The 23,374-nt window shown below is 44.7% G+C and overlaps 1 protein-coding gene across 3 annotated transcripts in view; it reads left to right on the top strand.

Moving 5' to 3' along the window:
* Window positions 1–23,374, top strand: part of LOC110513755 — a 40,980-nt gene that overhangs the window by 4,803 nt on the left and 12,803 nt on the right. The window contains exons 1-8 of one of the 3 annotated variants that reach the window (XM_036934331.1): window positions 1,959–2,041; window positions 4,672–5,046; window positions 5,658–7,329; window positions 7,566–7,850; window positions 8,154–8,582; window positions 8,867–9,295; window positions 9,580–10,008; window positions 10,292–10,711. In XM_036934331.1, coding sequence (XP_036790226.1) covers window positions 4,710–5,046; window positions 5,658–7,329; window positions 7,566–7,850; window positions 8,154–8,582; window positions 8,867–9,295; window positions 9,580–10,008; window positions 10,292–10,711 — 4,001 coding nt within the window. In that variant the 5' untranslated portion in view covers window positions 1,959–2,041; window positions 4,672–4,709. Of the gene's footprint in view, window positions 1–1,958; window positions 2,042–4,671; window positions 5,047–5,657; window positions 7,330–7,565; window positions 7,851–8,153; window positions 8,583–8,866; window positions 9,296–9,579; window positions 10,009–10,291; window positions 10,712–23,374 lie in introns of those variants that run through there. The other 2 variants (XM_036934332.1, XM_036934333.1) reach the window with 2 other exon arrangements.

The following is a 23,374-nucleotide window of genomic DNA, read 5'->3' as shown; positions in this document are numbered from 1 at the left end:
GGTCTGTAATTTGTATCATAGGTACACTTCAACTGTGAGAGACGGAATCTACAATAAAAATCCAGATAATCACATTGTATGATTTTTAAGTAAATCCTTTGCATTTTATTGCATGACATAAGTATTTGATCACCTACCAACCAGTACGAATTCCAGCTCTCACAGACCTGTTAGAAACCCTCCTGTTCTCCACTCATTACCTGTATTAACTGCACCTGTTTGAACTCGTTACCTGTATAAAAGACACCTTTCCACACACTCCATCAAACAGACTCCAACCTCTCCACAATGGCCAAGACCAGAGAGCTGTGTAAGGACATCAGGGATAAAATTGTAGACCTGAACAAGGCTGGGATGGGCTACAGGACAATAGGCAAGCAGCTTGGTGAGAAGGCAACAACTGTTGGCGCAATTATTAGAAAATGGAAGAAGTTCAAGATGACGGTCAATCACCCTCGGTCTGGGGCTCCATGCAAGATCTCACCTTGTGGGGCATCAATGATCATGAGGAAGGTGAGGGATTAGCCCAGAACTACACGGCAGGACCTGGTCAATGACCTGAAGAGAGCTGGGACCACAGTCTCAAAGAAAACCATTAGTAACACACTACGCCATCATGGATTAAAATCCTGCAGCGCACGCAAGGTCCCCCTGCTTAAGGCAGCGCATGTCCAGGCCCGTCTGAACTTTGCCAATGACCATCTGGATGATCCAGAGGAGGAATGGGAGGTCATGTGGTCTGATGAAACAAAATAGAGCTTTTTGGTGTAAACTCCACTTGCCGTGTTTGGAGGAAGAAGAAGGATGAGTACAACCCCAAGAACACCATCCCAACCGTGAAGCATGGAGGTGGAAACATCATTCTTTGGGGATGCTTTTCTGCAAAGGGGACAGGACAACTGCACCGTATTGAGGGGAGGATGGATGGGGCCAGGTATTGCGAGATCTTGGCCAACAACCTTCCCTCAGTAAGAGCATTGAAGATGGGTCGTGGCTGGGTCTTCCAGCATGACAACGACCCGAAACACACAGCCAGGGCAACTAAGGAGTGGCTCCATAAGAAGCATCTCAAGGTCCTGGAGTGGCCTAGCCAGTCGCCAGACCTGAACCCAATAGAAAATCTTTGGAGGGAGCTGAAAGTCCGTATTGCCCAGCGACAACCTGAAGGATCTGGAGAAGGTCTGTATGGAGGAGTGGGCCAAAATCCCTGCTGCAGTGTGTGCAAACCTGGTCAAGAACTACAGGAAACGTATGATCTCTGTAATTGCAAACAAAGGTTTCTGTACCAAATATTAAGTTCTGGTTTTCTGACGTATCAAATACTTATGTCATGCAATAAAATACAAATTAAAAACCTACAAAATCGGCAGTGTTTCAAATACTTCTCCCCACTGTAACAACATGCTATTTAACAACTTTGTCAAGGTATTATCACGTTAGGAAAGGGTTTGTGTCAAACTGAGTGAGAGAAGATTTAACCAGGTAGGCCAGTTGAGAACAAGTTCTCATTTACAACTGAGACCAGGCCAAGATAAAGCAAAACAGTGTGACACAAACAACAACAGAGTTACACATGGAATAAACAAGTGCACAGTCAATAACACAATATAAAAAAGGAAGTCTATATACAGTGAGTACAAATGGCGTGAGGAGGTAAGGCAATAAATAGGCCATAGAAGCAAAGTAATTACAATTTAGCAAATTAACACTGGAGTGATAGATGAGCAGAAGGTGATGTGCAAAAGAGCAGAAAAGTAAATAAAAACAATATGGGGATGAGGAAAGTAGATTGGGTGGGCTATTTACAGATGGGCTGTGTACAGCTGCAGCGATCGGTTAATTGTTCAGATAGCTGATGTTTAAAGTTAGTGAGGGAAATATCTCCAGCTTCAGTTATCATTCTTTTTTTTTTTTTTTTTTGCAATTCGTTCCAGTCACTGGCAGCTGAGAACTGGAAGGAAAGGCGGCCAAAAGAGGTGTTGGCTTTGGGGATGACCAGTGAGATGAACCTGCAGGAGCGCGTGCTACGGACTGAGCTGAGGTAAGGCGGAGCTTTACTTAGCAGAGACTTATAGATGATCTGGAGCCAGTGGGTCTGGTGACTTATATGTAGCGAGGGCCAGCCGACGAGAACATACAGGTCGCAGTGGTGGCTGGAATAATGGGCTTTGGTGATAAAACGGATGGCACTGTGATAGACTGCATCCAGTTTGCTGAGTAGAGTATTGGAAGCTATTTTGTAAATGACATCGCCGAAGTCGAGGATCGGTAGGATAGTCAGTTTTAAGAAGGGATTTTTGGCGGCATGAGTGAAGGAGGCTTTGTTGCTAAATAGTAAGCTGATTCTAGATTTAATTTTCGATTGGAGATGTTTAAAATTAGTCTGGAAGGAGAGTTTACAGTCTAGCCAGACACCTATGTATTTGTAGTCCACATATTCCTTGTCAGAACCGTCCAGAGTAGTGATGCTAGTCGAGCGGGTGGGTACAGGCAGCGAGTGGTTGAAAAACATGCATTTGGTTTTATTATCGTTTAAGAGCAGTTGGAGGCCACGGAAGGAGTGTTGTATGAAATTGAATCTCGTTTGGAGGTTAGTTAGCACAGTGTCCAAAGAAGGGCCAGATGTATACAGAATGGTGTTGTCTGCATAGAGGTTGATTAGGGAATCACCTGCAGCAAGAGCGAAATCGTTGATATATACAGAGAAAAGAGTCGGCCCGAGAATTTAACCCTGTGGTACCCCCATAGAGACTGCCAGAGGTCCAGACAACAGGCCCTCTGACTTAACACACTGACCTCTGTCTGCTAAGTAGTTGGTGAACCAGGCGAGGCAGTCATCTGAGAAACCAAGGCTATTGAGTCTGCCGATAAGAATACAGTGATTGACAGAGTCGAAGGCCTTGGCCAGGTCAATGAAGACGGCTGCACATTACTGTATTTTATTGATGGCGGTTATGAAATTGTTTAGGACCTTGAGCGTGGCTGAGGTGCACCCGTAACCAGCTCAAAAAATGGATTACACAGCGGAGAAGGTACGGTGGGATTCGAAATGGTCAGTGATCTGTTTATTAGCTTTCGAGGACTTAAGAAAGGTGGGGCAGGATGGATATAGGTCTATAACAGTTTGGGTCTAGAGTGTCTCCCCCTTTGAAGAGGTGGATGACCGCAGCAGCTTTCCAATCTTTAGGGATCTCGGACGATATGAAAGAGAGGCTGAACAGACTAGTAATAGGGGTTGCAACAATGGCGGCGGATCATTTTAGAAAGAAAGGGTTCAGATTGTCTAGCCCAGCTGATTTGTACGGGTCCAGGTTTTGCAGCTCTTTCGGAACGTCTGCTATCTGGTTTTGGGTGAAGGAGAAGCTGGGGAGGTTTGAGCACGTAGCTGCGGGGGGATGCGGAGCTGTTGACAGGGGTTTGGGTAGCCAGGAGGAAAGCATGGCCAGCCGTAGAGAAATGTTTTTTGAAATTCTCGATTTATCGGTGGTGACAGTGTTTCCTAGCCTCAGTGCAGTGGGCAGCTGGGAGGAGGAGATCTTATTCTCCATGTACTTTACAGTGTCCCAAACGTTTTTGGAGTTAGAGCTACAGGATCCAAATTTCTGCTTGAAAAAGCTAGCCTTTGCTTTCCTTGACTGACGGCTTGTATTGGTTCCTGTCTTCCCTGAAAAGTTGCATATCGCGGGGACTATTCGATGCTAGTGCAGTCCGCCACAGGATGTTTTTGTGCTGGTCGAGGGCAGTCAGGTCAGGAGTGAACCAAGGGCTATATCTATTCTTAGATCTACATTTTTTGAAAGGGCATGCTTATTTAAGATGGTGAGGAAATTACTTTTAAAGAACGACCAGGCTTCCTCGACTGACGGGATGAGGTCAATATCCTTCCAGAATACCCGGGCCAGGTCGAATAGAAAGGCCTGCTCGCAGAAGTGTTTTAGGGAGCGTTTGACAGTGATGAGGGGTGGTCGTTTAACCGGGGCCCATAGCGGATGCAGGCAATGAGAAAGTGATCATTGAGATCCTGATTGAAAACAGCAGAGGTGTATTTGGAGGGCAAGTTGATCAGGATAATATCTATGAGTGTGCCCATGTTTGCGGATTTAGGGTTGTACCTGGTGGGTTCCTTGATAATTTGTGTGAGATTGAGGGCATTTATGTTTGATTGTAGGACTGGCATTTCCCAGTTTAGGTCACCTAACAGAACAAACTCTGAAGATAGATGGGGGGCAATCAATTCACACATGGTGTCCAGGGCACAGCTGGGAGCTGAGGCGGGTCTATAACAGGTGGCAACAGTGCGAGACTTATTTCTGGAGAAATGAATTTTTTTAAAGTTCGAAGCTCTAACTGTTTGGGCATAGACCTGGAAATGTTTCAGTTTTTGATTTGTTAAAAAAGTTTGAAATATCCAATAAATGTCGTTCCACTTTATGATTGTGTCCCACTTGTTGTTGATTCTTCACAAAAAAATACAGTTTTATATCTTTATGTTTGAAGCCTGAAATGTGGCAAAAGGTCGCAAAGTTCAAGGGGGCCGAATACTTTCGCAAGGCACTGTAGTTGGGGTATGTTTATTTTACATAGGATAAAACGTTTCATTTAATAAATAAACCTAATCATTACTTGACTGTTCTACTGTTGACTGACTACATATGTACTGTCTTCTTCCAGAGATCCAACGTGTTGAAGTGATTTTAACAACCTGAGACATGGCTTCTACAAGACAATCTGCTTTAGAGTACATTACAAATGGAAGGCAACATCTCATTGGAAAGCTCAAGAATCTGCCCCTCATTGTGGAAAACCTGTTCCAGCGCAAGGTTCTTAACGAGGAGGAAGTCAGTAAAATTCAGGCTGAAGTTGACCATTTTGACCAAACCAGAAAAATACTGGACTGGGTCTCGGCCAAAGGAGAGGTTGCATGCTACGAGTTACTGACGATTCTAGACATCACAAGGAAGAGGACCTTAGACAACGCTGACTTAAAGCAATGGATCAGCTACTTCCCCTTCAAGGACGACCCAGAGATGACAGACTACTTTGTTGGTAAGCGATTGTATAGTGTCCTATTAGTACACTATATAGTATACAATTGGCTGAAAATAGCATACCTGTTAAAACGTGTCTTTCAAATATTATTGTAGGTTAATTTAGTGCAACAGGGTTTAGACTTTTGACATCATTCCTTTGGTTCCATGCTGCTGGGGAAGCTATTTGAAGCGCACGGGGGTTAATGTACCTTTTAAGATTGTTCATCAAGAACAAGGACGACCAATGCACTTTTCATTAAGTAAAAAAAAGCCTTCATTATGATGGCATGTTCAGTAGAGATCTGTGTCATCTTGAAGAAGGCTATGCTGAAAACGTGTCAGAGTTTTTATAGATGTTATTCTGTTAAACATGCCATCATAATAAAGACATTTTAAATTTGTTTTTTTACTGCCCCTCGGTCCTTCTTGTTTTTGATGACCATTTATCCCCAAAATATTTTATTTTATTTTATTTTATTTGATCCCCAAAAGATCCCCTTCAATCTATGAAGATCTACCAGTGTATCCTTGTAGTTTTCTATCCTGGATTTCTCTCGTCCTTTAGATTGGCTTTGATTTGTTGGCACAGTGCATTTACTCTCTCTTCCCTTAATACCCTTATTTTAGGTTCAAAACCCTGTCACGGATATCAGACACAGCTGAAATGTAAAGCACGGAAGATCACAGAGGGTGCATGGAAACATAGCTGTAGTCTCCTACCAGATAGATGTAGAAATGGGGGGACTTTCTCTTACACCCCTCTTGTGTTAGATACACATGTGCATTCATCTGACTCTAAAATTAAAGTGAAAAGCAAAAGATGCAAGAAAGCTCGGCCTAAAAAACTAAAGAGCTTCATCCCCTTGGCCAAACAGGAAACATCCCCTACTGAGCTGCTTAAAACACATGAAAAAATCCTCCTGGTTGGAAAACCTGGAATTGGAAAAACATCAGTATCCCATCAAATGTTGAACCTCTGGGCAGAGAAAGATCACAGAGAACTAGATTACATGTTTTATTTTGAGGTGAGAGACATTTCACACAGAAAACCCATGAGCCTGGAGGACCTTCTCTTTAACATGTACAGTGAGCCAAACGAAAGTAAAGAAGAAGTGTTACAGGATATTAAGAAGAACTCTGAAAACGTTGTCATCATATTTGATGGAATCACAGACCTCTCCTCTCTGTCGGTAGTAAAGGACCTTGTGGAGAACCTCCTCCCTGACGCAAAGATTGTGACCACATGCAGACCAGATCAATCGGAAGACTTCCTGACAGACTGGCCCACAGACTGGTTCAGAGTGGAGGTGAAAGGGTTCAGCGATGAATCCATCAGGGCTTATTTAACACAGATGCTGAGTGCTGAGCCTGACTCCTTGAGCAGTGTGTTAAACAACCTAGAGTTGTTCAGTCTGTGCCATGTCCCAATGTACGCACTAATGGTTGTTGCTTGTAGTTATTATTCTACCCTAGCGGATTCTAAGCAGCCATGTTCTACAACTAAGATGTACATTAACATCCTCCGTCACTGCATCCAAAAACACAGTGGCAGACGACGTAAGGATATCGACATTTATCTCAAAGAAAACAGAGAGAAAATATTGTCTTTGGCAGAAATTGCTTTTGATGCAACAAATGAGAAAAACATGAACTTGACAACACTGAGTTGTGAAGAAGGCAGTGTCCATTTTGCCTTCTTGGGGGCATTTATGGTTAAGGTTGAGCCCACTGCATCAGACACTTGCTCTGCGTTTCTCCACTACACAATGCAGGAGTTCTTTGGTGCCCTTTGGCTCTTACAGAATCCAGACAAAATCAGAGAGGTTCTCGAGAAGTGCCCGACTGAAGAATGGAAACACACAAAACACTTAATTCCTTTCCTGTGTGGGCTTCTGAATGAGAGGAATACTAGATTGGTAAACAGTCTAGTTCCAGCTGAACAGATCAAGAAGACATCAGATTGGTTCTTCAAGGAAGTGGTGAACACATTTCTTCCATCTCAAACAAACCAAGATCATGCAGAAGGTGGTGCTTCCGAGTCTGAGAAAGATCTTCTGTTTTTGTGTCAGTGCTTGTATGAATATCAGTCTACTGAGGCCTGTCTGCTTCTCCTGGACAAACTGGACTATCATCTAGACCTGAGTGGAGAACATCTGGATCCTCACCAGTGCTGTGCAGTCTCTTATGTGACCAGTCAGTCTGCAGAGAGAAAAGTTGGCTTGGACCTGAACGGCTGCACTGTGTCAGACCAAGGAGTAAGGCTGATACTGGGCTCTCTGAAGAATGTCAGACATCTTGGGTAATATTTGTGTTATCTAATTCACCAGTTTGTTGCCAATTAACCAGTAAAAGAAAGATGCATTGGGATGAAGCAACCCATCTTTAAAAAAATATATCTTATTTTCTCTTCTATTCAGATACTGAGTCACCGTTTCCGTGGGAACCAGGTGAATAGTCATGATAGCAGGGTTGGTTTTAGTCTGCAAAGGAGATCTACGATGAAATATAATCAACTGTATAATCTATTATTTAAAGACCATCCTCTGATGATTCATCTGACCCCTCAATGCTCTATCAACTCTGGACAACTTTGCTGAGCAGTGAGACACAGATGGATTTCACCACTTTACTTGGTCTCCGTGGAAAGGAGTTGCACCTTCCAGTCCAGGGTGAAAGACGAGTGTTTGAGAGAGCAGAAGAAGTGATGAAGCAGAGTCTAGAGAGGGTTAATCTCTGTCTACACTGGGATCAGAGAACTGTTCTCAGTGAAGCTCTCAGCAAAACCATTTTAAAGTGTCTACCAAATATCAACAAGCTCAGGTGAGTGCCAATATGAACAAATAATAACACTTAGAATACTACAGTACTTACTATAGAATTCTGTAGTAAACTGTGGTACACTGTAGATTACTATACCACACACTAGTATTCCTCGATCTTTACTATAGACTACAGTACTTACTATAGATTTCTGTAAAGTTTTTTAACTACAGTAAAGTCTGCGTTCTAGAATACTTAAATTTTTTTGACATGACAACAGTATTCAGTCCATTAAAGAGGCAGCAGTCACATTCTCCCTGCTACTATCTGAACATAGACATTCTTATGTTTTATGGGTCACAGGTTTACCCATCTACAACATCAGAGAGGATCCCCTGAAAAACTGGAGACAGAAGAGAAAGCAGTCCTACTAGATTTGTGTCTACAAGCAGCACTAGATCACAGAGAAACAATCCATAGAACTGTGAACACACTGCTGTCACAGTTCTCTGTGTATCAAACTGAGAGATATGACATCCTGCTGGATCTGTACTCTCATGTGAAGTACAATAGGAATCAAACAGCCAGGAGTATCCTTCCCTCATTGAACCCACTTTATCAGTCAGCTTCTGCAGTCTGGTCCATAGACCTCTCAGAGAGAAAGGCCTCCCTCCTCCTAGAAGTGCTGAAACTCCAACCAGAGAAGAAACCAGTAGAGCTGAAGGGCTGGTCAGATGAAGAGAGTGAAGTGAGGAGTTTCCTTCAGTGTCTGCCCTACATCTCACAGCTGAGGTGAGTTGGATCAGTACAGTTCAGAGATTGTAGTTGTCTGTCCCTGTATTTCCCTTTAGAGAGGAAGTTTGTAGCTTTCTGCAATAACTTAATGACCTAAATATACACATACTGTTTTTAGAAGATGCAATCTTACTTTGTGGTCAGGATTTTTAGGAACAATTGAAGTGAATGTTGAGTTTAGAAAGATAGTCATTGTATTTTACCAACCATAATGTGACCATCAGAAATGCATATCATATCTCTCACATATTAATCTATTTGTTGTTAAACTGTTCTTGCAGTTTTACTCCACCACAGGGTCAGAGAAGATCCCCTGAAGAGAGGACAAAGAGAGAGAGGACATTCCTACTGAATCTGTGCCTTCAAGCAGCTCTCCATGAGAGAGGAACCATACAAACAACTGTAGAGAAAGTGTTGTCACTGTCTGAAGTATATCACAATCAGAAATGTGATTTCCTGCTGGATCTGTACTCACATGTGAAGGACTATGAGACTCAAACAGGCAGGAGTGTCCTTCCAGCATTACTGCCAGTTTACCAGTCAGCTCCTGCAGTCTGGTCCATAGACCTCTCAGAGAGAAAGGCTTCCCTCCTCCTAGAAGTGCTGAAACTCCAACCAGAGAAGAAACCAGTAGAGCTCAAAGGCTGGTCAGATGAAGAGAGTGAAGTGAGGAGTTTCCTTCAGTGTCTGCCCTACATCTCACAGCTGAGGTGAGTTGGATCAGTACAGTTCAGAGATTGTAGTTGTCTGTCCCTGTATTTCCCTTTAGAGAGGAAGTTTGTAGCTTTCTGCAATAACTTAATGACCTAAATATACACATACTGTTTTTAGAAGATGCAATCTTACTTTGTGGTCAGGATTTTTAGGAACAATTGAAGTGAATGTTGAGTTTAGAAAGATAGTCATTGTATTTTACCAACCATAATGTGACCATCAGAAATGCATATCATATCTCTCACATATTAATCTATTTGTTGTTAAACTGTTCTTGCAGATTTACTCCACCACAGGGTCAGAGAAGATCCCCTGAAGAGAGGACAAAGAGAGAGAGGACATTCCTACTGAATCTGTGCCTTCAAGCAGCTCTCCATGAGAGAGGAACCATACAAACAACTGTAGAGAAAGTGTTGTCACTGTCTGAAGTATATCACAATCAGAAATGTAATTTCCTGCTGGATCTGTACTCACATGTGAAGGACTATGAGACTCAAACAGGCAGGAGTGTCCTTCCAGCATTACAGCCAGTTTACCAGTCAGCTCCTGCAGTCTGGTCCATAGACCTCTCAGAGAGAAAGGCCTCCCTCCTCCTAGAAGTGCTGAAACTCCAACCAGAGAGGAAACCAGTAGAGCTGAAGGGCTGGTCAGATGAAGAGAGTGAAGTGAGGAGTGTCCTTCAGTGTTTGCCCTACATCTCACAGCTGAGGTGAGTGAGTTTATCCAACAAGAGTCCATATATCACTGACCTGGTGTAGATAGTATTCATGTTTTACACTGTCTTTATCTTGTTAATACATTAACATGTGAAGAAGCTGTAGAAACTCTAATTCAGTAGGAATTGAAATTGAACAAAATTCCAATTCATAGTTGTATTGTTTTAAAAGATGGAGTCATACGGTGCTATTAGTTTTCAGTTCCCCAACCCTGTTACTCATATCAGTCCTCGTCACTCACCTGTATATCATCTGTGTTTTAAACTGTTTGTTCAGATTTCCTCCGCTGAAGGATAATCTGGAGAGGACAAAGAGAGAGAAGACATTCCTACTGAATCTGTGTCTTCAAGCAGCTCTCCATGAGAGAGGAACCATACAAACAGCTGTAGAGAAAGTGTTGTCACTGTCTGAAGTTTATAACAATCAGAAATGTGATTTCCTGCTGGATCTGTACTCGCATGTGAAGGACTATGAGACTCAAACAGGCAGGAGTGTCCTTCCAGTATTACAGCCAGTTTACCAGTCAGCCAGTCCTGCAGTCTGGTCCATAGACCTCAGAAAGAGAAACGTCTCCCCCCTCCTAGAAGTGCTGAAACTCCAACCAGAGAAGAAACCAGTAGAGCTGAAGGGCTGGTCAGATGAAGAGAGTGAAGTGAGGAGTTTCCTTCAGTGTCTGCCCTACATCTCACAGCTGAGGTGAGTCTGAACATGTGTGGTGGTTAGTGATTATGTGATGCTAGTGGTTATTATCTTGTAGAAACATTTGACATATACAACTTAGTGTTGGTGAATCTGGTAACATTTATCTGCCGATTTCCTGACCTTACAAATGTTACATTACCAAATGTCACACAGAAATTGTGAATTTATCTACATTTTGTGATGCATACCATTTGTCTTTTAGATATCTTGTGAATTTAATCTTTCAGAAATCTTCTAACATGAAACCTGAAAGTTTATACTCAGAATAGCTCATCTAGAGAACCAAATGTCAAGCATATTATGGAATCACGTTTCAGGAGAAGACCCAGATGCAGAGGTGTCGAAGTCACAGAAGTTTATTACAAAAATAATGGGCAGGCAAAAAGGCAGGTCAAGACCAGGCAGAGGTCAGTAATCCAGATCAGAGTCCAAAAGGTACAGAACGGCAGACAGTCTCGGGTGGTAAGACAATGTACATAAATGGCAGGTCGTCTCAGGGTCGGCGCAGGCAGAGGTCAATAATCCAGGGTGGTAAGTCAATGTACATAAATGGCAGGTAGCCTCGGGGTCAGGGCAGGCAGAGGTCAATAATCCAGGGTGATGTGACAAGGTACCGAACGGCAGGTCAGGGCAGGAATGGTCAAACCGAGAAATCTAGAAAACAGGAACTTTAGAAATGACAGGAGAAAGGGGCAAAACGCTGGTAGACTTGACAAACAAAATTAATTTATTCGATATAGGGGGCGCTCTTTTAATTTATGGATTAAAAAAACGTTCCCGTTTTAAACAATATATTTTGTCACGAAAAGATGCTTGATTATGCATATAATTGACAGCTTTGGAAAGAAAACACTCTGACGTTTCCAAATCTGCAAAGATATTATCTGTGAGTGCCACAGAAGTGATGCTACAGGCGAAACCAAGATGAAATTTCAAACAGGAAATGCCCCAGATTTTGAAGGCGCTGTGCTCCAATGACTCCTTATATGGCTGTGAATGCGCCAGGAATGAGCCTACACTTTCTGTCGTTTCCACAAGGTGTCTGCAGCATTGTGACGTATTTGTAGGCATATCATTGGAAGATTGACCATAAGAGACTACATTTACCAGGTGCTCGCTTGGTGTCCTCCGTTGCAATTATTGCGTAATCTCCACCTGCATGTATTTTTCCATTTGCTTCAGAGGAGAAACCCAACTGGCACGGATTACTTATCATCGAATAGATATGTGAAAAACACCTTGAGGATTGATTCTAAACAACATTTGCCATGTTTCTGTCGATATTATGGAGTTAATTTGGAAAAAAGTTTGGCGTTGTAATGACTGCATTTTCGGGGTTTTTTCTTAGCCAAACGTGATGAACAAAACGGAGCGATTTCTCCTACACAAATAATATTTTTGGAAAAACTGAACATTTGCTATCTAACTGAGAGTCTCCTCATTGAAAACATCAGATCTTCAAAGGTAAATTATTTTATTTGAATGATTTTCTTGTTTTTGTGAAAATGTTGCCTGCTGAATGCTAGTCTTAATGCTATGCTAGCTATCAATACTCTTACACAAATGCTTGTGTAGCTATGGTTGAAAAGCATATTTTGAAAATCTGAGATGACAGTGTTTGTGAGCCAATATATTTATTTAATTTCATTTGCGATTTTCATGAATAGTTAATGTTGCGTTATGGTAATGAGCTTGAGGCTATGATTACGCTCCCGGATACGGGATTGCTCGTCGCTAGAGGTTAACAAGCAACAGACGAACAGAGAACATAGGCATAAATGCACTGGGGATAATGGGGAAGATGGGCGACACTTGGAGGGGCATGGAGACAATCATAAAGCCATGTGAAACAGATCAGGGTGTGACAGTACCCCCCCCCCCCCCCCCCCCCCCCTCTATGGGCGCTACCTGGTTTTCCGGCTTTGGAAACAGGAGACAAAGGGCTGTGAGACATGGGTTTGATCCTAGAAACATGAAAAGTAGGATGTATTCGGAGGGTACGGGGCAACAGACGACGAACAGCAGAGGGGATAGTGATCTTGGAGATGGGGAAAGGACCGATAAACCGGGGTGAAAGTTTGCGGGACTACACCTGGAGAGGCAGATCTCGGGTGAAAAGCCATACCCTCTGCTCGAGACGGGGGAGGTCCGCTTGTCGTTGATACCTGGAGGTGGTCTTGAGAAGAGCCGACCGGGCTCTCTTCCAGGTATGACAACAGCGTACCAACATCTGGGCCAAGGGTACACCGACCACTTTCTCTTACTCCGGGAAGAGCGGGGGCTGAAACCCAGGGAACCCTCAGTACCTCTGCAACAGTTATGTCTGTCTCAGTACCTCTGTAACAGTCCTGTCTGTCTCAGTACCTCTGTAACAGTCCTGTCTGTCTCAGTACCTCTGTAACAGTCCTGTCTGTCTCAGTACCTCTGTAACAGTCCTGTCTCAGTACCTCTGTAACAGTCCTGTCTGTCTCAGTACCTCTGCAACAGTCCTGTCTCAGTACCTCTGCAACAGTCCTGTCTGTCTCAGTACCTCTGCAACAGTCCTGTCTGTCTCAGTACCTCTAACAGTCCTGTCTGTCTCAGTACCTCTGTAACAGTCCTGTCTCAGTACCTCTGTAACAGTCCTGTCTCAGTATCTCTACAACAGTCCTGTCTTTCTCAGTACCTCTGTAACAGTCCTGTCTGTCTCAGTATCTCTGTAACAGTCCTGTCTGTCTCAGTACCTCTAACAGTCCTGTCTGTCTCAGTACCTCTGTAACAGTCCTGTCTGTCTCAGTACCTCTACTACAGTCCTGTCTCAGTACCTCTGCAACAGTCCTGTCTGTCTCAGTACCTCTAACAGTCCTGTCTGTCTCAGTACCTCTGTAACAGTCCTGTCTCAGTACCTCTGTAACAGTCCTGTCTCAGTATCTCTACAACAGTCCTGTCTGTCTCAGTACCTCTGCAACAGTCCTGTCTGTCTCAGTACCTCTAACAGTCCTGTCTGTCTCAGTACCTCTGTAACAGTCCTGTCTCAGTACCTCTGTAACAGTCCTGTCTCAGTATCTCTACAACAGTCCTGTCTTTCTCAGTACCTCTGCAACAGTCCTGTCTGTCTCAGTACCTCTACAACAGTCCTGTCTGTCTCAGTACCTCTGCAACAGTCTTGTCTGTCTCAGTACCTCTGCAACAGTCCTGTCTGTCTCAGTACCTCTGCAACAGTCTTGTCTGTCTCAGTACCTCTACAACAGTCCTGTCTTTCTCAGTACCTCTACAACAGTCCTGTCTGTCTCAGTACCTCTACAACAGTCCTGTCTGTCTCAGTACCTCTACTACAGTCCTGTCTCAGTACCTCTACAACAGTCCTGTCTGTCTCAGTACCTCTGTAACAGTCCTGTCTGTCTCAGTACCTCTGCAACAGTCCTGTCTCAGTACCTCTACAACAGTCCTGTCTCAGTACCTCTACAACAGTCCTGTCTGTCTCAGTATCTCTACAACAGTCCTATCTGTCTCAGCACCTCTACAACAGTCCTGTCTGTCTCAGTATCTCTACAACAGTCATATCTGTCTCAGTACCTCTACAACAGTTCTGTCTGTCTCAGTACCTCTACAACAGTTCTGTCTGTCTCAGTACCTCTACAACAGTTATGTCTGTCTCAGTACCTCTACAACAGTCATGTCTGTCTCAGTACCTCTGCAACAGTCATGTCTGTCTCAGTACCTCTACAACAGTTCTGTCTGTCTCAGTACCTCTACAACAGTCCTGTCTGTCTCAGTACCTCTGTAACAGTCCTGTCTGTCTCAGTACCTCTGCAACAGTCCTGTCTGTCTCAGTACCTCCGCAACAGTCCTGTCTGTCTCAGTACCTCTACAACAGTCCTGTCTGTCTCAGTACCTCTGCAACAGTCCTGTCTGTCTCAGTACCTCTGCAACAGTCTTGTCTGTCTCAGTACCTCTACAACAGTCCTGTCTTTCTCAGTACCTCTACAACAGTCCTGTCTGTCTCAGTACCTCTACAACAGTCCTGTCTGTCTCAGTACCTCTACTACCGTCCTGTCTCAGTACCTCTACAACAGTCCTGTCTGTCTCAGTACCTCTAACAGTCCTGTCTGTCTCAGTACCTCTGCAACAGTCCTGTCTGTCTCAGTACCTCTACAACAGTCCTGTCTGTCTCAGTACCTCTACAACAGTTCTGTCTGTCTCAGTACCTCTACAACAGTTCTGTCTGTCTCAGTACCTCTGCAACAGTCCTGTCTCAGTACCTCTACAACAGTCCTGTCTCAGTATCTCTACAACAGTCCTGTCTGTCTCAATACCTCTACAACAGTCCTGTCTCAGTACCTCTGCAACAGTCCTGTCTCAGTACCTCTACAACAGTCCTGTCTCAGTACCTCTACAACAGTCCTGTCTCAGTACCTCTACAACAGTCCTGTCTGTCTCATTACCTCTACAACAGTCCTGTCTGTCTCAGTACCTCTGCAAAAGTCCTGTCTGTCTCAGTACCTCTGCAACAGTCCTGTCTGTCTCAGTACCTCTGCAACAGTCCTGTCTCAGAATCTCTACAACAGTCCTGTCTGTCTCAGTATCTCTACAACAGTCCTATCTGTCTCAGTACCTCTACAACAGTTCTGTCTGTCTCAGTATCTCTACAACAGTCATGTCTGTCTCAGTACCTCTGCAACAGTTATGTCTGTCTCAGTACCTCTACAACAGTTCTGTCTGTCTCAGTACCTCTACAACAGTTATGTCTGTCTCAGTACCTCTACAACAGTCATGTCTGTCTCAGTACCTCTGCAACAGTCATGTCTGTCTCAGTACCTCTACAACAGTCCTGTCTCAGTACCTCTGCATCAGTCCTGTCTGTCTCAGTACCTCTGCAACAGTTATGTCTGTCTCAGTACCTCTGCATCAGTCCTGTCTGTCTCAGTACCTCTACAACAGTCCTGTCTGTCTCAGTACCTCTGCATCAGTCCTGTCTGTCTCAGTACCTCTGCAACAGTCCTGTCTGTCTCAGTACCTCTGCAACAGTCCTGTCTCAGTACCTCTACAACAGTCCTATCTGTCTCAGTACCTCTACAACAGTCCTGTCTGTCTCAGTACCTCTGCATCAGTCCTGTCTGTCTCAGTACCTCTGCAACAGTCCTGTCTCAGTACCTCTACAACAGTCCTGTCTGTCTCAGTACCTCTGCAACAGTCCTGTCTGTCTCAGTACCTCTACTACAGTCCTGTCTGTCTCAGTACCTCTGCAACAGTCCTGTCTGTCTCAGTACCTCTAACAGTCCTGTCTGTCTCAGTACCTCTACAACAGTCCTGCCTCTCTTAGTACCTATGCAACAGTCCTGTCTGTCTCAGTACCTCTGCAACAGTCCTGTCTGTCTCAGTACCTCTGCAACAGTCCTGTCTGTCTCAGTACCTCTAACAGTCCTGTCTGTCTCAGTACCTCTACAACAGTCCTGCCTCTCTTAGTACCTCTGCAACAGTCCTGTCTGTCTCAGTACCTCTGCAACAGTCCTGTCTGTCTCAGTACCTCTGAAACAGTCCTGTCTGTCTCAGTACCTCTACAACAGTCCTGTCTGTCTCAGTACCTCTGCAACAGTCTTGTCTGTCTCAGTACCTCTGCAACAGTCCTGTCTGTCTCAGTACCTCTGCAACAGTCTTGTCTGTCTCAGTACCTCTGCAACAGTCCTGTCTGTCTCAGTACCTCTACTACAGTCCTGTCTCAGTACCTCTGCAACAGTCCTGTCTGTCTCAGTACCTCTGCAACAGTACCTCTGCAACAGTCATGTCTGTCTCAGTACCTCTACTACAGTCCTGTCTCAGTACCTCTGCAACAGTCCTGTCTGTCTCAGTACCTCTGCAACAGTCCTGTCTGTCTCAGTACCTCTGCAACAGTCCTGTCTGTCTCAGTACCTCTGCAACAGTCCTGTCTGTCTCAGTACCTCTGCAACAGTACCTCTGCAACAGTCATGTCTGTCTCAGTACCTCTGCAACAGTCCTGCCTCTCTTAGTACCTCTGCAACAGTCTTGTCTGTCTCAGTACCTCTGCAACAGTCCTGTCTGTCTCAGTACCTCTACTACAGTCCTGTCTCAGTACCTCTGCAACAGTCCTGTCTGTCTCAGTACCTCTGCAACAGTCCTGTCTGTCTCAGTACCTCTGCAACAGTCCTGTCTCAGTACCTCTACAACAGTCCTGTCTCAGTACCTCTACAACAGTCCTGTCTGTCTCAGTACCTCTGCAACAGTACCTCTGCAACAGTCATGTCTGTCTCAGTACCTCTGCAACAGTCCTGCCTCTCTTAGTACCTCTGCAACAGTTATGTCTGTCTCAGTACCTCTGCATCAGTCCTGTCTGTCTCAGTACCTCTGCAACAGTCCTGTCTGTCTCAGTACCTCTGCAACAGTCCTGTCTGTCTCAGTACCTCTACAACAGTCCTGTCTCAGTACCTCTGCAACAGTCCTGTCTGTCTCAGTACCTCTGCAACAGTCCTGTCTGTCTCAGTACCTCTGCAACAGTCCTGTCTGTCTCAGTACCTCTACAACAGTCCTGTCTGTCTCAGTACCTCTGCAACAGTCCTGTCTGTCTCAGTACCTCTGCCGATGAGCTTGTTCTGCACACAAATCGTGCAGGTGGCGAAGAACGCAGAGACGTCAGGAACCATTGTAAGCCACCAAAAGCATTATTACTCAAAGGCCAGTGTCCGGTGGGAGCCCGGGCGGTAGGCAATCCTGGAGGAGTGAGCCCACTCCAGGACGGAGGAGCAGACATCGTCAGAACAAACATCCGATTATCTGGGGCCCTCCGGTGTTCGGCTGGGAATGCTGCGCTTCCCGGATCTGCTTCCAAACTGAGTGCCTTCGCCAAGCAAGAGGTGTGAATGATGGTCTCGACGTCCGGGGGTGTAGCCGCGGGGTCTGTCCACACAATTAACTTCTTGATGCTACCAATCCCTGTAGCGGGATAATTTCCGTCTGCAACCACTGAATAGCATAGCGCAACAGTCAAATAATATTACTAGAAAACATTCATATTCATGAAATCACAAGTGCAATATTTTGAAACACAGCTTGCTTAGCCTTTTGTTAATCACCCTGTTGTCTCAGATTTTGAAATTATGCTTTACAGCGAAAGAAATCCAAGCGTTTGTGTAAGTTTATCGATAGCTTAGCATAGCATTATGTACACTTAGCATCACAAAGCTTGGTCACGAAAATCAGAATAGCAATCAAATTAACCGTTTACCTTTGATGATCTACGGATGTTTTCACTCACAAGACTCCCAGTTACACAGCAAATGTTCCTTTTGTTCCATAAAGATAATTTTTATACCCAAAATACCGACGTTTGTTTGTCGCGTTATGTTCAGAAATCAACAGGAAAGAGCAGTCGCGACAACGCAGACGGAAATTCCAAATAGTCTTCATAATGTCCACAGAAACATGTCAAAGTTTTTTTATAATCATTCGATAATATATCAACCGAGTGTGTAGCTTTTTCCATAACAGCGGGAGGAACAATGGCCGGTTTACTCAATTGCGCACCAACTCACTCTGAGTGCCCCCACCTCTCCACTTACGCAATGTGATCCTTCACTCTCATTTTTCAAAATAAAAGCCTGAAACTATGTCTAAAGACTGACACCTTAGGGAAGCCACAGAAAAAGGAATCTTTTTCCAAACATAAAAATAGTGCCCCCTAGCTTCAGGAGGTTAACGGATGTGCCACCCTCTCCAGCCAGTGCCTCCACTCCTCCAATACCATCTTCACTGAGAGAAGCTCACCATTCCCCACATCGTAATTCATCTCCGTGGCGTTGAGGTGATGGGAGAAGAAGGTGCAAGGATGTAACTTGAGTTCCAGGACCACCCCCAGTCCGACATTCGAAGCATCGGACTCCACCACAAACTGGCGGGACGGGTCAGGATGAACCAAGAAGTAAGCAGTGGTGAAACGGTGGTTGAGGTCCCGGAACGGCCGGTCCGCAGCTGGGGACCATGTGAACGGAACCTTGGGTGAGTACAGACAGGGGGGAAGTCAGGGTGCTCTAAACCCGGATAAAGCGGCGATAGAAGTTGGCGAATCCCAGAAAATTTTGCAGCTGCACTCTGGACGTAGGCTGGGGCCAAGCCACCACCACTCTCACCTTCCCGGGATCCATCTGTACACTCCCTGCAGTGATGACGTAGCCCAGGAAGGGGATGTTGGAGCTCTTTCACAAAAAGTTCTCCAGGAAGCGTTGGAGGACCTGTCGGACGTGTTTTTGGGCAGAGCGGGAGAAGACGAGGATGTCGTTGAGGTGGACAAAGACGAACCAGTTTAACATTTCATTGAGAACATTATTAACCAGGGCCTGGAACACAGCTGGAGCATCAACACTACTGGCCGTGTTGAAGGCTGTCTTCCACTCATCCCCTTCCCGTTTCTGCACTAGGTGGTAGGCGTTCCATAGATCCAGCTTGGAGAACACGGCGGCCCCTTGGAGAGGCTAGAAGGCAGAGGAGATGAGTGGTAGCGGGTGGCGGTCATTCGCCGTGATGTCGTTGAGACCCTGTGAGTTGATGCACGGGCGCATGGTTTTGTCCTTCTACTCCACAAAGAAGAACCCTGCGCCGGCGGGGGACGCAGTGGGACGGATGAACCCGGCAGTTAAGGAGTCCTCAATATAGGTCTCCATAGCCTTGGTCTCTTGACCATACAGTGAGTACAGTCATCCCCGTGTCAGAGTGGTGCCTGGGAGAAGGTCCCACAGTCATGGGGTCGGTGCCGCAGAAGCAAAGTGGCCCGGTCTTAATGAACACCCCCAGTAGGTGCTGGTACTCTGCAGGAAATGCGGAGAGGTCCGGGGCAACTTTTGTGGCCCCAGGAAGACATCCCGGTGAAGGGAGCGCTGACTTCAGGCAATGAGCAGAATGGGCTCCAGCTCATGCTGGCACCAGCAAACCAGTCAATGAGGGGATTGTGTTGCTGTGCGTTTTGTTGCCAACCTTACTTTGCTACCTGACAACTTTACGGTTTTTACTTTTTAATTACCGTTTATTTTTTGTTTTTCCCTCATTCAACTTTTTTTCATTCAACTTTTTCACTCCGGACGCTTTATCTGGACATGGTTCGTAAGGACCTCCAACAGCCGAAGCTAAGTAGTAACATTAACATGATGCCTTCTAATTGCAGTCACTGTACTCATAATATACAGGAGAACGATCACCTTACGGCGAGGATGGAATCAGACGCAATCGTTAGGCAAGGGTAATTTCAGTGTAGGAAAGGATGAAACAGCGTCTGTGCCACCAGTAAGTACAGATATTAATGTCAGAATAAATCCCCCTGCACGGTCCCCGCAGCCGGACAACTTTCTCATGTCTTCTAGAGGGATATGCTGTAGGAATGCTCAACAGGTGTCGTTCATTCAGCCGACAAACTTTCAACCGGTTTTCCCCATTTAAGCAGCGAGTCGTAGTCTGAGGCCGAGCCTTCTCTTGTCTCTACTCCTCTCGTTACGGGGTCTGAGACGCCGAAGCTTCCCACCATTAGCTCTGACAAATTGAAAACCCTAGTCATTGACGACTCCATTACCCGCAGTATTAGACTTAAAACAAATCATCCAGCGATCATACACTGTTTACCAGGGGGCAGGGCTACCGACATTAAGGCTAATCTGAAGATGGTGCTGGCTAAAGCTAAAACTGGCGAGTGTAGAGAGTATAGAGATATTGTTATCCACGCCGTCACCAACGATGTTAGAATGAAACAGTCAGAGGTCACCAAGCACAACATAGCTTCAGCGTGTAAATCAGCTAGAAAAATGTGTCGGCATCGAGTAATTGTCTCTGGCCCCTTCCCAGTTAGGGGGAGTGATGAGCTTTACAGCAGTCTCACAACTCAATTGCTGGTTGAAAACTGTTTTCTGCCCCTCACAAAATATAGAATTTGTAGATAATTGGCCCTCTTTCTGGGACTCACCCACAAACAGGACCAAGCCTGACCTGCTGAGGAGTGACGGACTCCATCCTAGGAGGGGTGCCCTTTTCTACGAATATAGACAGGGCTCTAACTCCTCTAGCTCCACAATGAAATAGGGGGCAGGCCAGGCAGCAGGCTGTTAGCCAGCCAGCCAGCTTAGTGGAGTCTGCCACTAGCACAGTCAGTGTAGTCAGCTCAACTATCCCCATTGAGACCGTGTCTGTGCCTCGACTTGGTTGGGCAAAACTAAACATGGCGCTGTTTGCCTTAGCAATCTCACTAGGATAAACACCTCCTCCATTCCTCCCATTATTGAAAGGGATTGTGATCATAATCTTGATGTGATTGGCCTGACTGAAACATGGCTTAAGCCTGATGAATTTACTGTGTTAAATGAGGCCTCACCTCCTGGTTACACTAGTTATCATATCCCCCGTGCATCCCGCAATGTCGGAGGTGTTGCTAACATTTACGATAGCAAATTTCAATTTACAACAAAAACAATGACGTTTTCGTCTTTTGAGCTACTAGTCATGAAATCTATGCAGCCTACTCAATCACTTTTTATAGCTACTGTTTACAGGCCTCCTGGGCCATATACAGCGTTCCTCACTGAGTTCCATGAATTCCTATCGGACCTTGTAGTCATAGCAGAAAATATTCTAATTGTTGGTGATTTTAATATTCACATGGAAAAGTCCACAGACCCACTCCAAAAGGCTTTCCATCATCGACTCAGTGGGTTTTGTCCAACATGTCTCTGGACCTACTCATTGTCACAGTCATACTCTGGACCTAGTTTTGTCCCATGGAATAAATGCTGTGGATCTTAATGTTTTTCCTCATAATCCTGGACTATCGGACTACCATTTTATTATGTTTGCAATAGCAACAAATAATCTGCTCAGACCCCAACCAAGGAGCATCAAATGTCGTGTCATAAACTCTCAGACAACACAAAGATTGCTTGATGCTCTTCCAGACTCCCTCTGCCTACCCAAGGACGTCAGAGGACAAAAATCAGTTAACCACCTAACTGAGGAACTCAATTTAACCTTGCGCAATACCCTAGATGCAGTTGCACTCCTAAAAACATTTGTCATAAGAAACTAGCTCCCTGGTATACAGAAAATACCCGAGCTCTGAAGCAAGCTTCCAGAAAATTTGAACAGAAATGGCGCCACATCAAACTGGAAGTCTTCCGACTAGCTTGGAAAGACAGCATCGTGCAGTATCGAAGAGCCCTCACTGTTGCTCGATGTATTTTTGCTACCGTCACAAAGCAGCGTTCTCCAAGAGAGTGAGGATGGCTTTCACTTCAGCAGTGATAAATTCATGAACTTCTTTGAGGAAAAGATCATGATTAATAGAAAGCAAATTACGGACTCCTCTTTAACTCTACGTATTCCTCCAAAGCTCAGTTGTCCTGAGTCTGCACAACTCTGCCAGGACCTAGGATCAAGAGAGACACTTAAGTGTTTTAGTACTATATCTCTTGACACAATGATGAAAATTATCATGGCCTCTAAACCTTCAAGCTGCATACTGGACCCTATTCCAACTAAACTATTGAAAGAGCTGCTTCCTGTGCTTGGCCCTCCTATGTTGAACATAATAAACGGCTCTCTATCCACCGGATGTGTACCAAACTCACTAAAAGTGGCAGTAATAGAGCCTCTCTTGAAAAAAAAAAAAACCTTGACCCAGAAAATATAAAAAACTATCGGCCTATATCGAATCTTCCATTCCTCTCATTAATGTTAGAAAAGGCTGTTGCGCAGCAACTCACTGCCTTCCTGAAGACAAACAATGTATATGAAATGCTTCAGTCTGGTTTTAGACCCCATCATAGCACTGAGACTGCACTGGAGGTGGCAAATTACCTTTTAATGGCATCAGACCGAGGCTCTGCATCTGCTCTGCATCTGTCGTCGTGCTCCTAGACCTTAGTGCTGCTTTTGATACCATCGATCACCACATTCTTTTGGAGAGATTGGAAACGCAGATTGGTCTACACGGACAAGTTCTGGCCTGGTTTAGATCTTATCTGTCGGAAAGATATCAGTTTGTCTCTGTGAATGGTTTGTCCTCTGACAAATCAACTGTACATTTCGGTGTTCATCAAGGTTCCGTTTTAGGACCACTATTGTTTTCACTATATATTTTAACTCTTGGGGATGTCATTCGAAAACATAATGTTAACTTTCACTGCTATGCGGATGACACACAGCTGTACATTTCAATGAAACATGGTGAAGCCCCAAAATTGCCCTCGCTAGAAGCCTATGTTTCAGACATAAGGAAGTGGATGGCTGCAAACGTTCTACTTTTAAACTTGGACAAAACAGAGATGCTTGTTCTAGTTCCCAAGAAACAAAGAGAACTTCTGTTGAATCTGACAATTAAACTTGATGGTTGTGCAGTCGTCTCAAATAAAACTGTGAAGGACCTCGGCGTTACTCTGGACCCTGATCTCTCTTTTGACGAACATATCAAGACTGTTTCAAGGACAGCTTTTTTCCATCTATGTAACATTGCAAAAATCTGAAACTTTCTGTCCAAAAATGATGCAGAAAAATTCATCCATGCTTTTGTTACTTCTAGGTTAGACTACTGCAATGCTCTACTTTTCGGCTACCCGGATAAAGCACTAAATAAACTTCAGTTAGTGCTAAATACGGCTGCTAGAATCCTGACTAGAACCAAAATATTTGATCATA

The sequence above is a fragment of the Oncorhynchus mykiss genome, chromosome 10 (genome assembly GCF_013265735.2).
Source record: "Oncorhynchus mykiss isolate Arlee chromosome 10, USDA_OmykA_1.1, whole genome shotgun sequence".
NCBI classification, from domain to species: Eukaryota; Metazoa; Chordata; class Actinopteri; order Salmoniformes; family Salmonidae; genus Oncorhynchus; species Oncorhynchus mykiss.
Note: the sequence above shows the minus strand (reverse complement) of the source record. Positions and strands in the feature narration are given on the sequence as shown.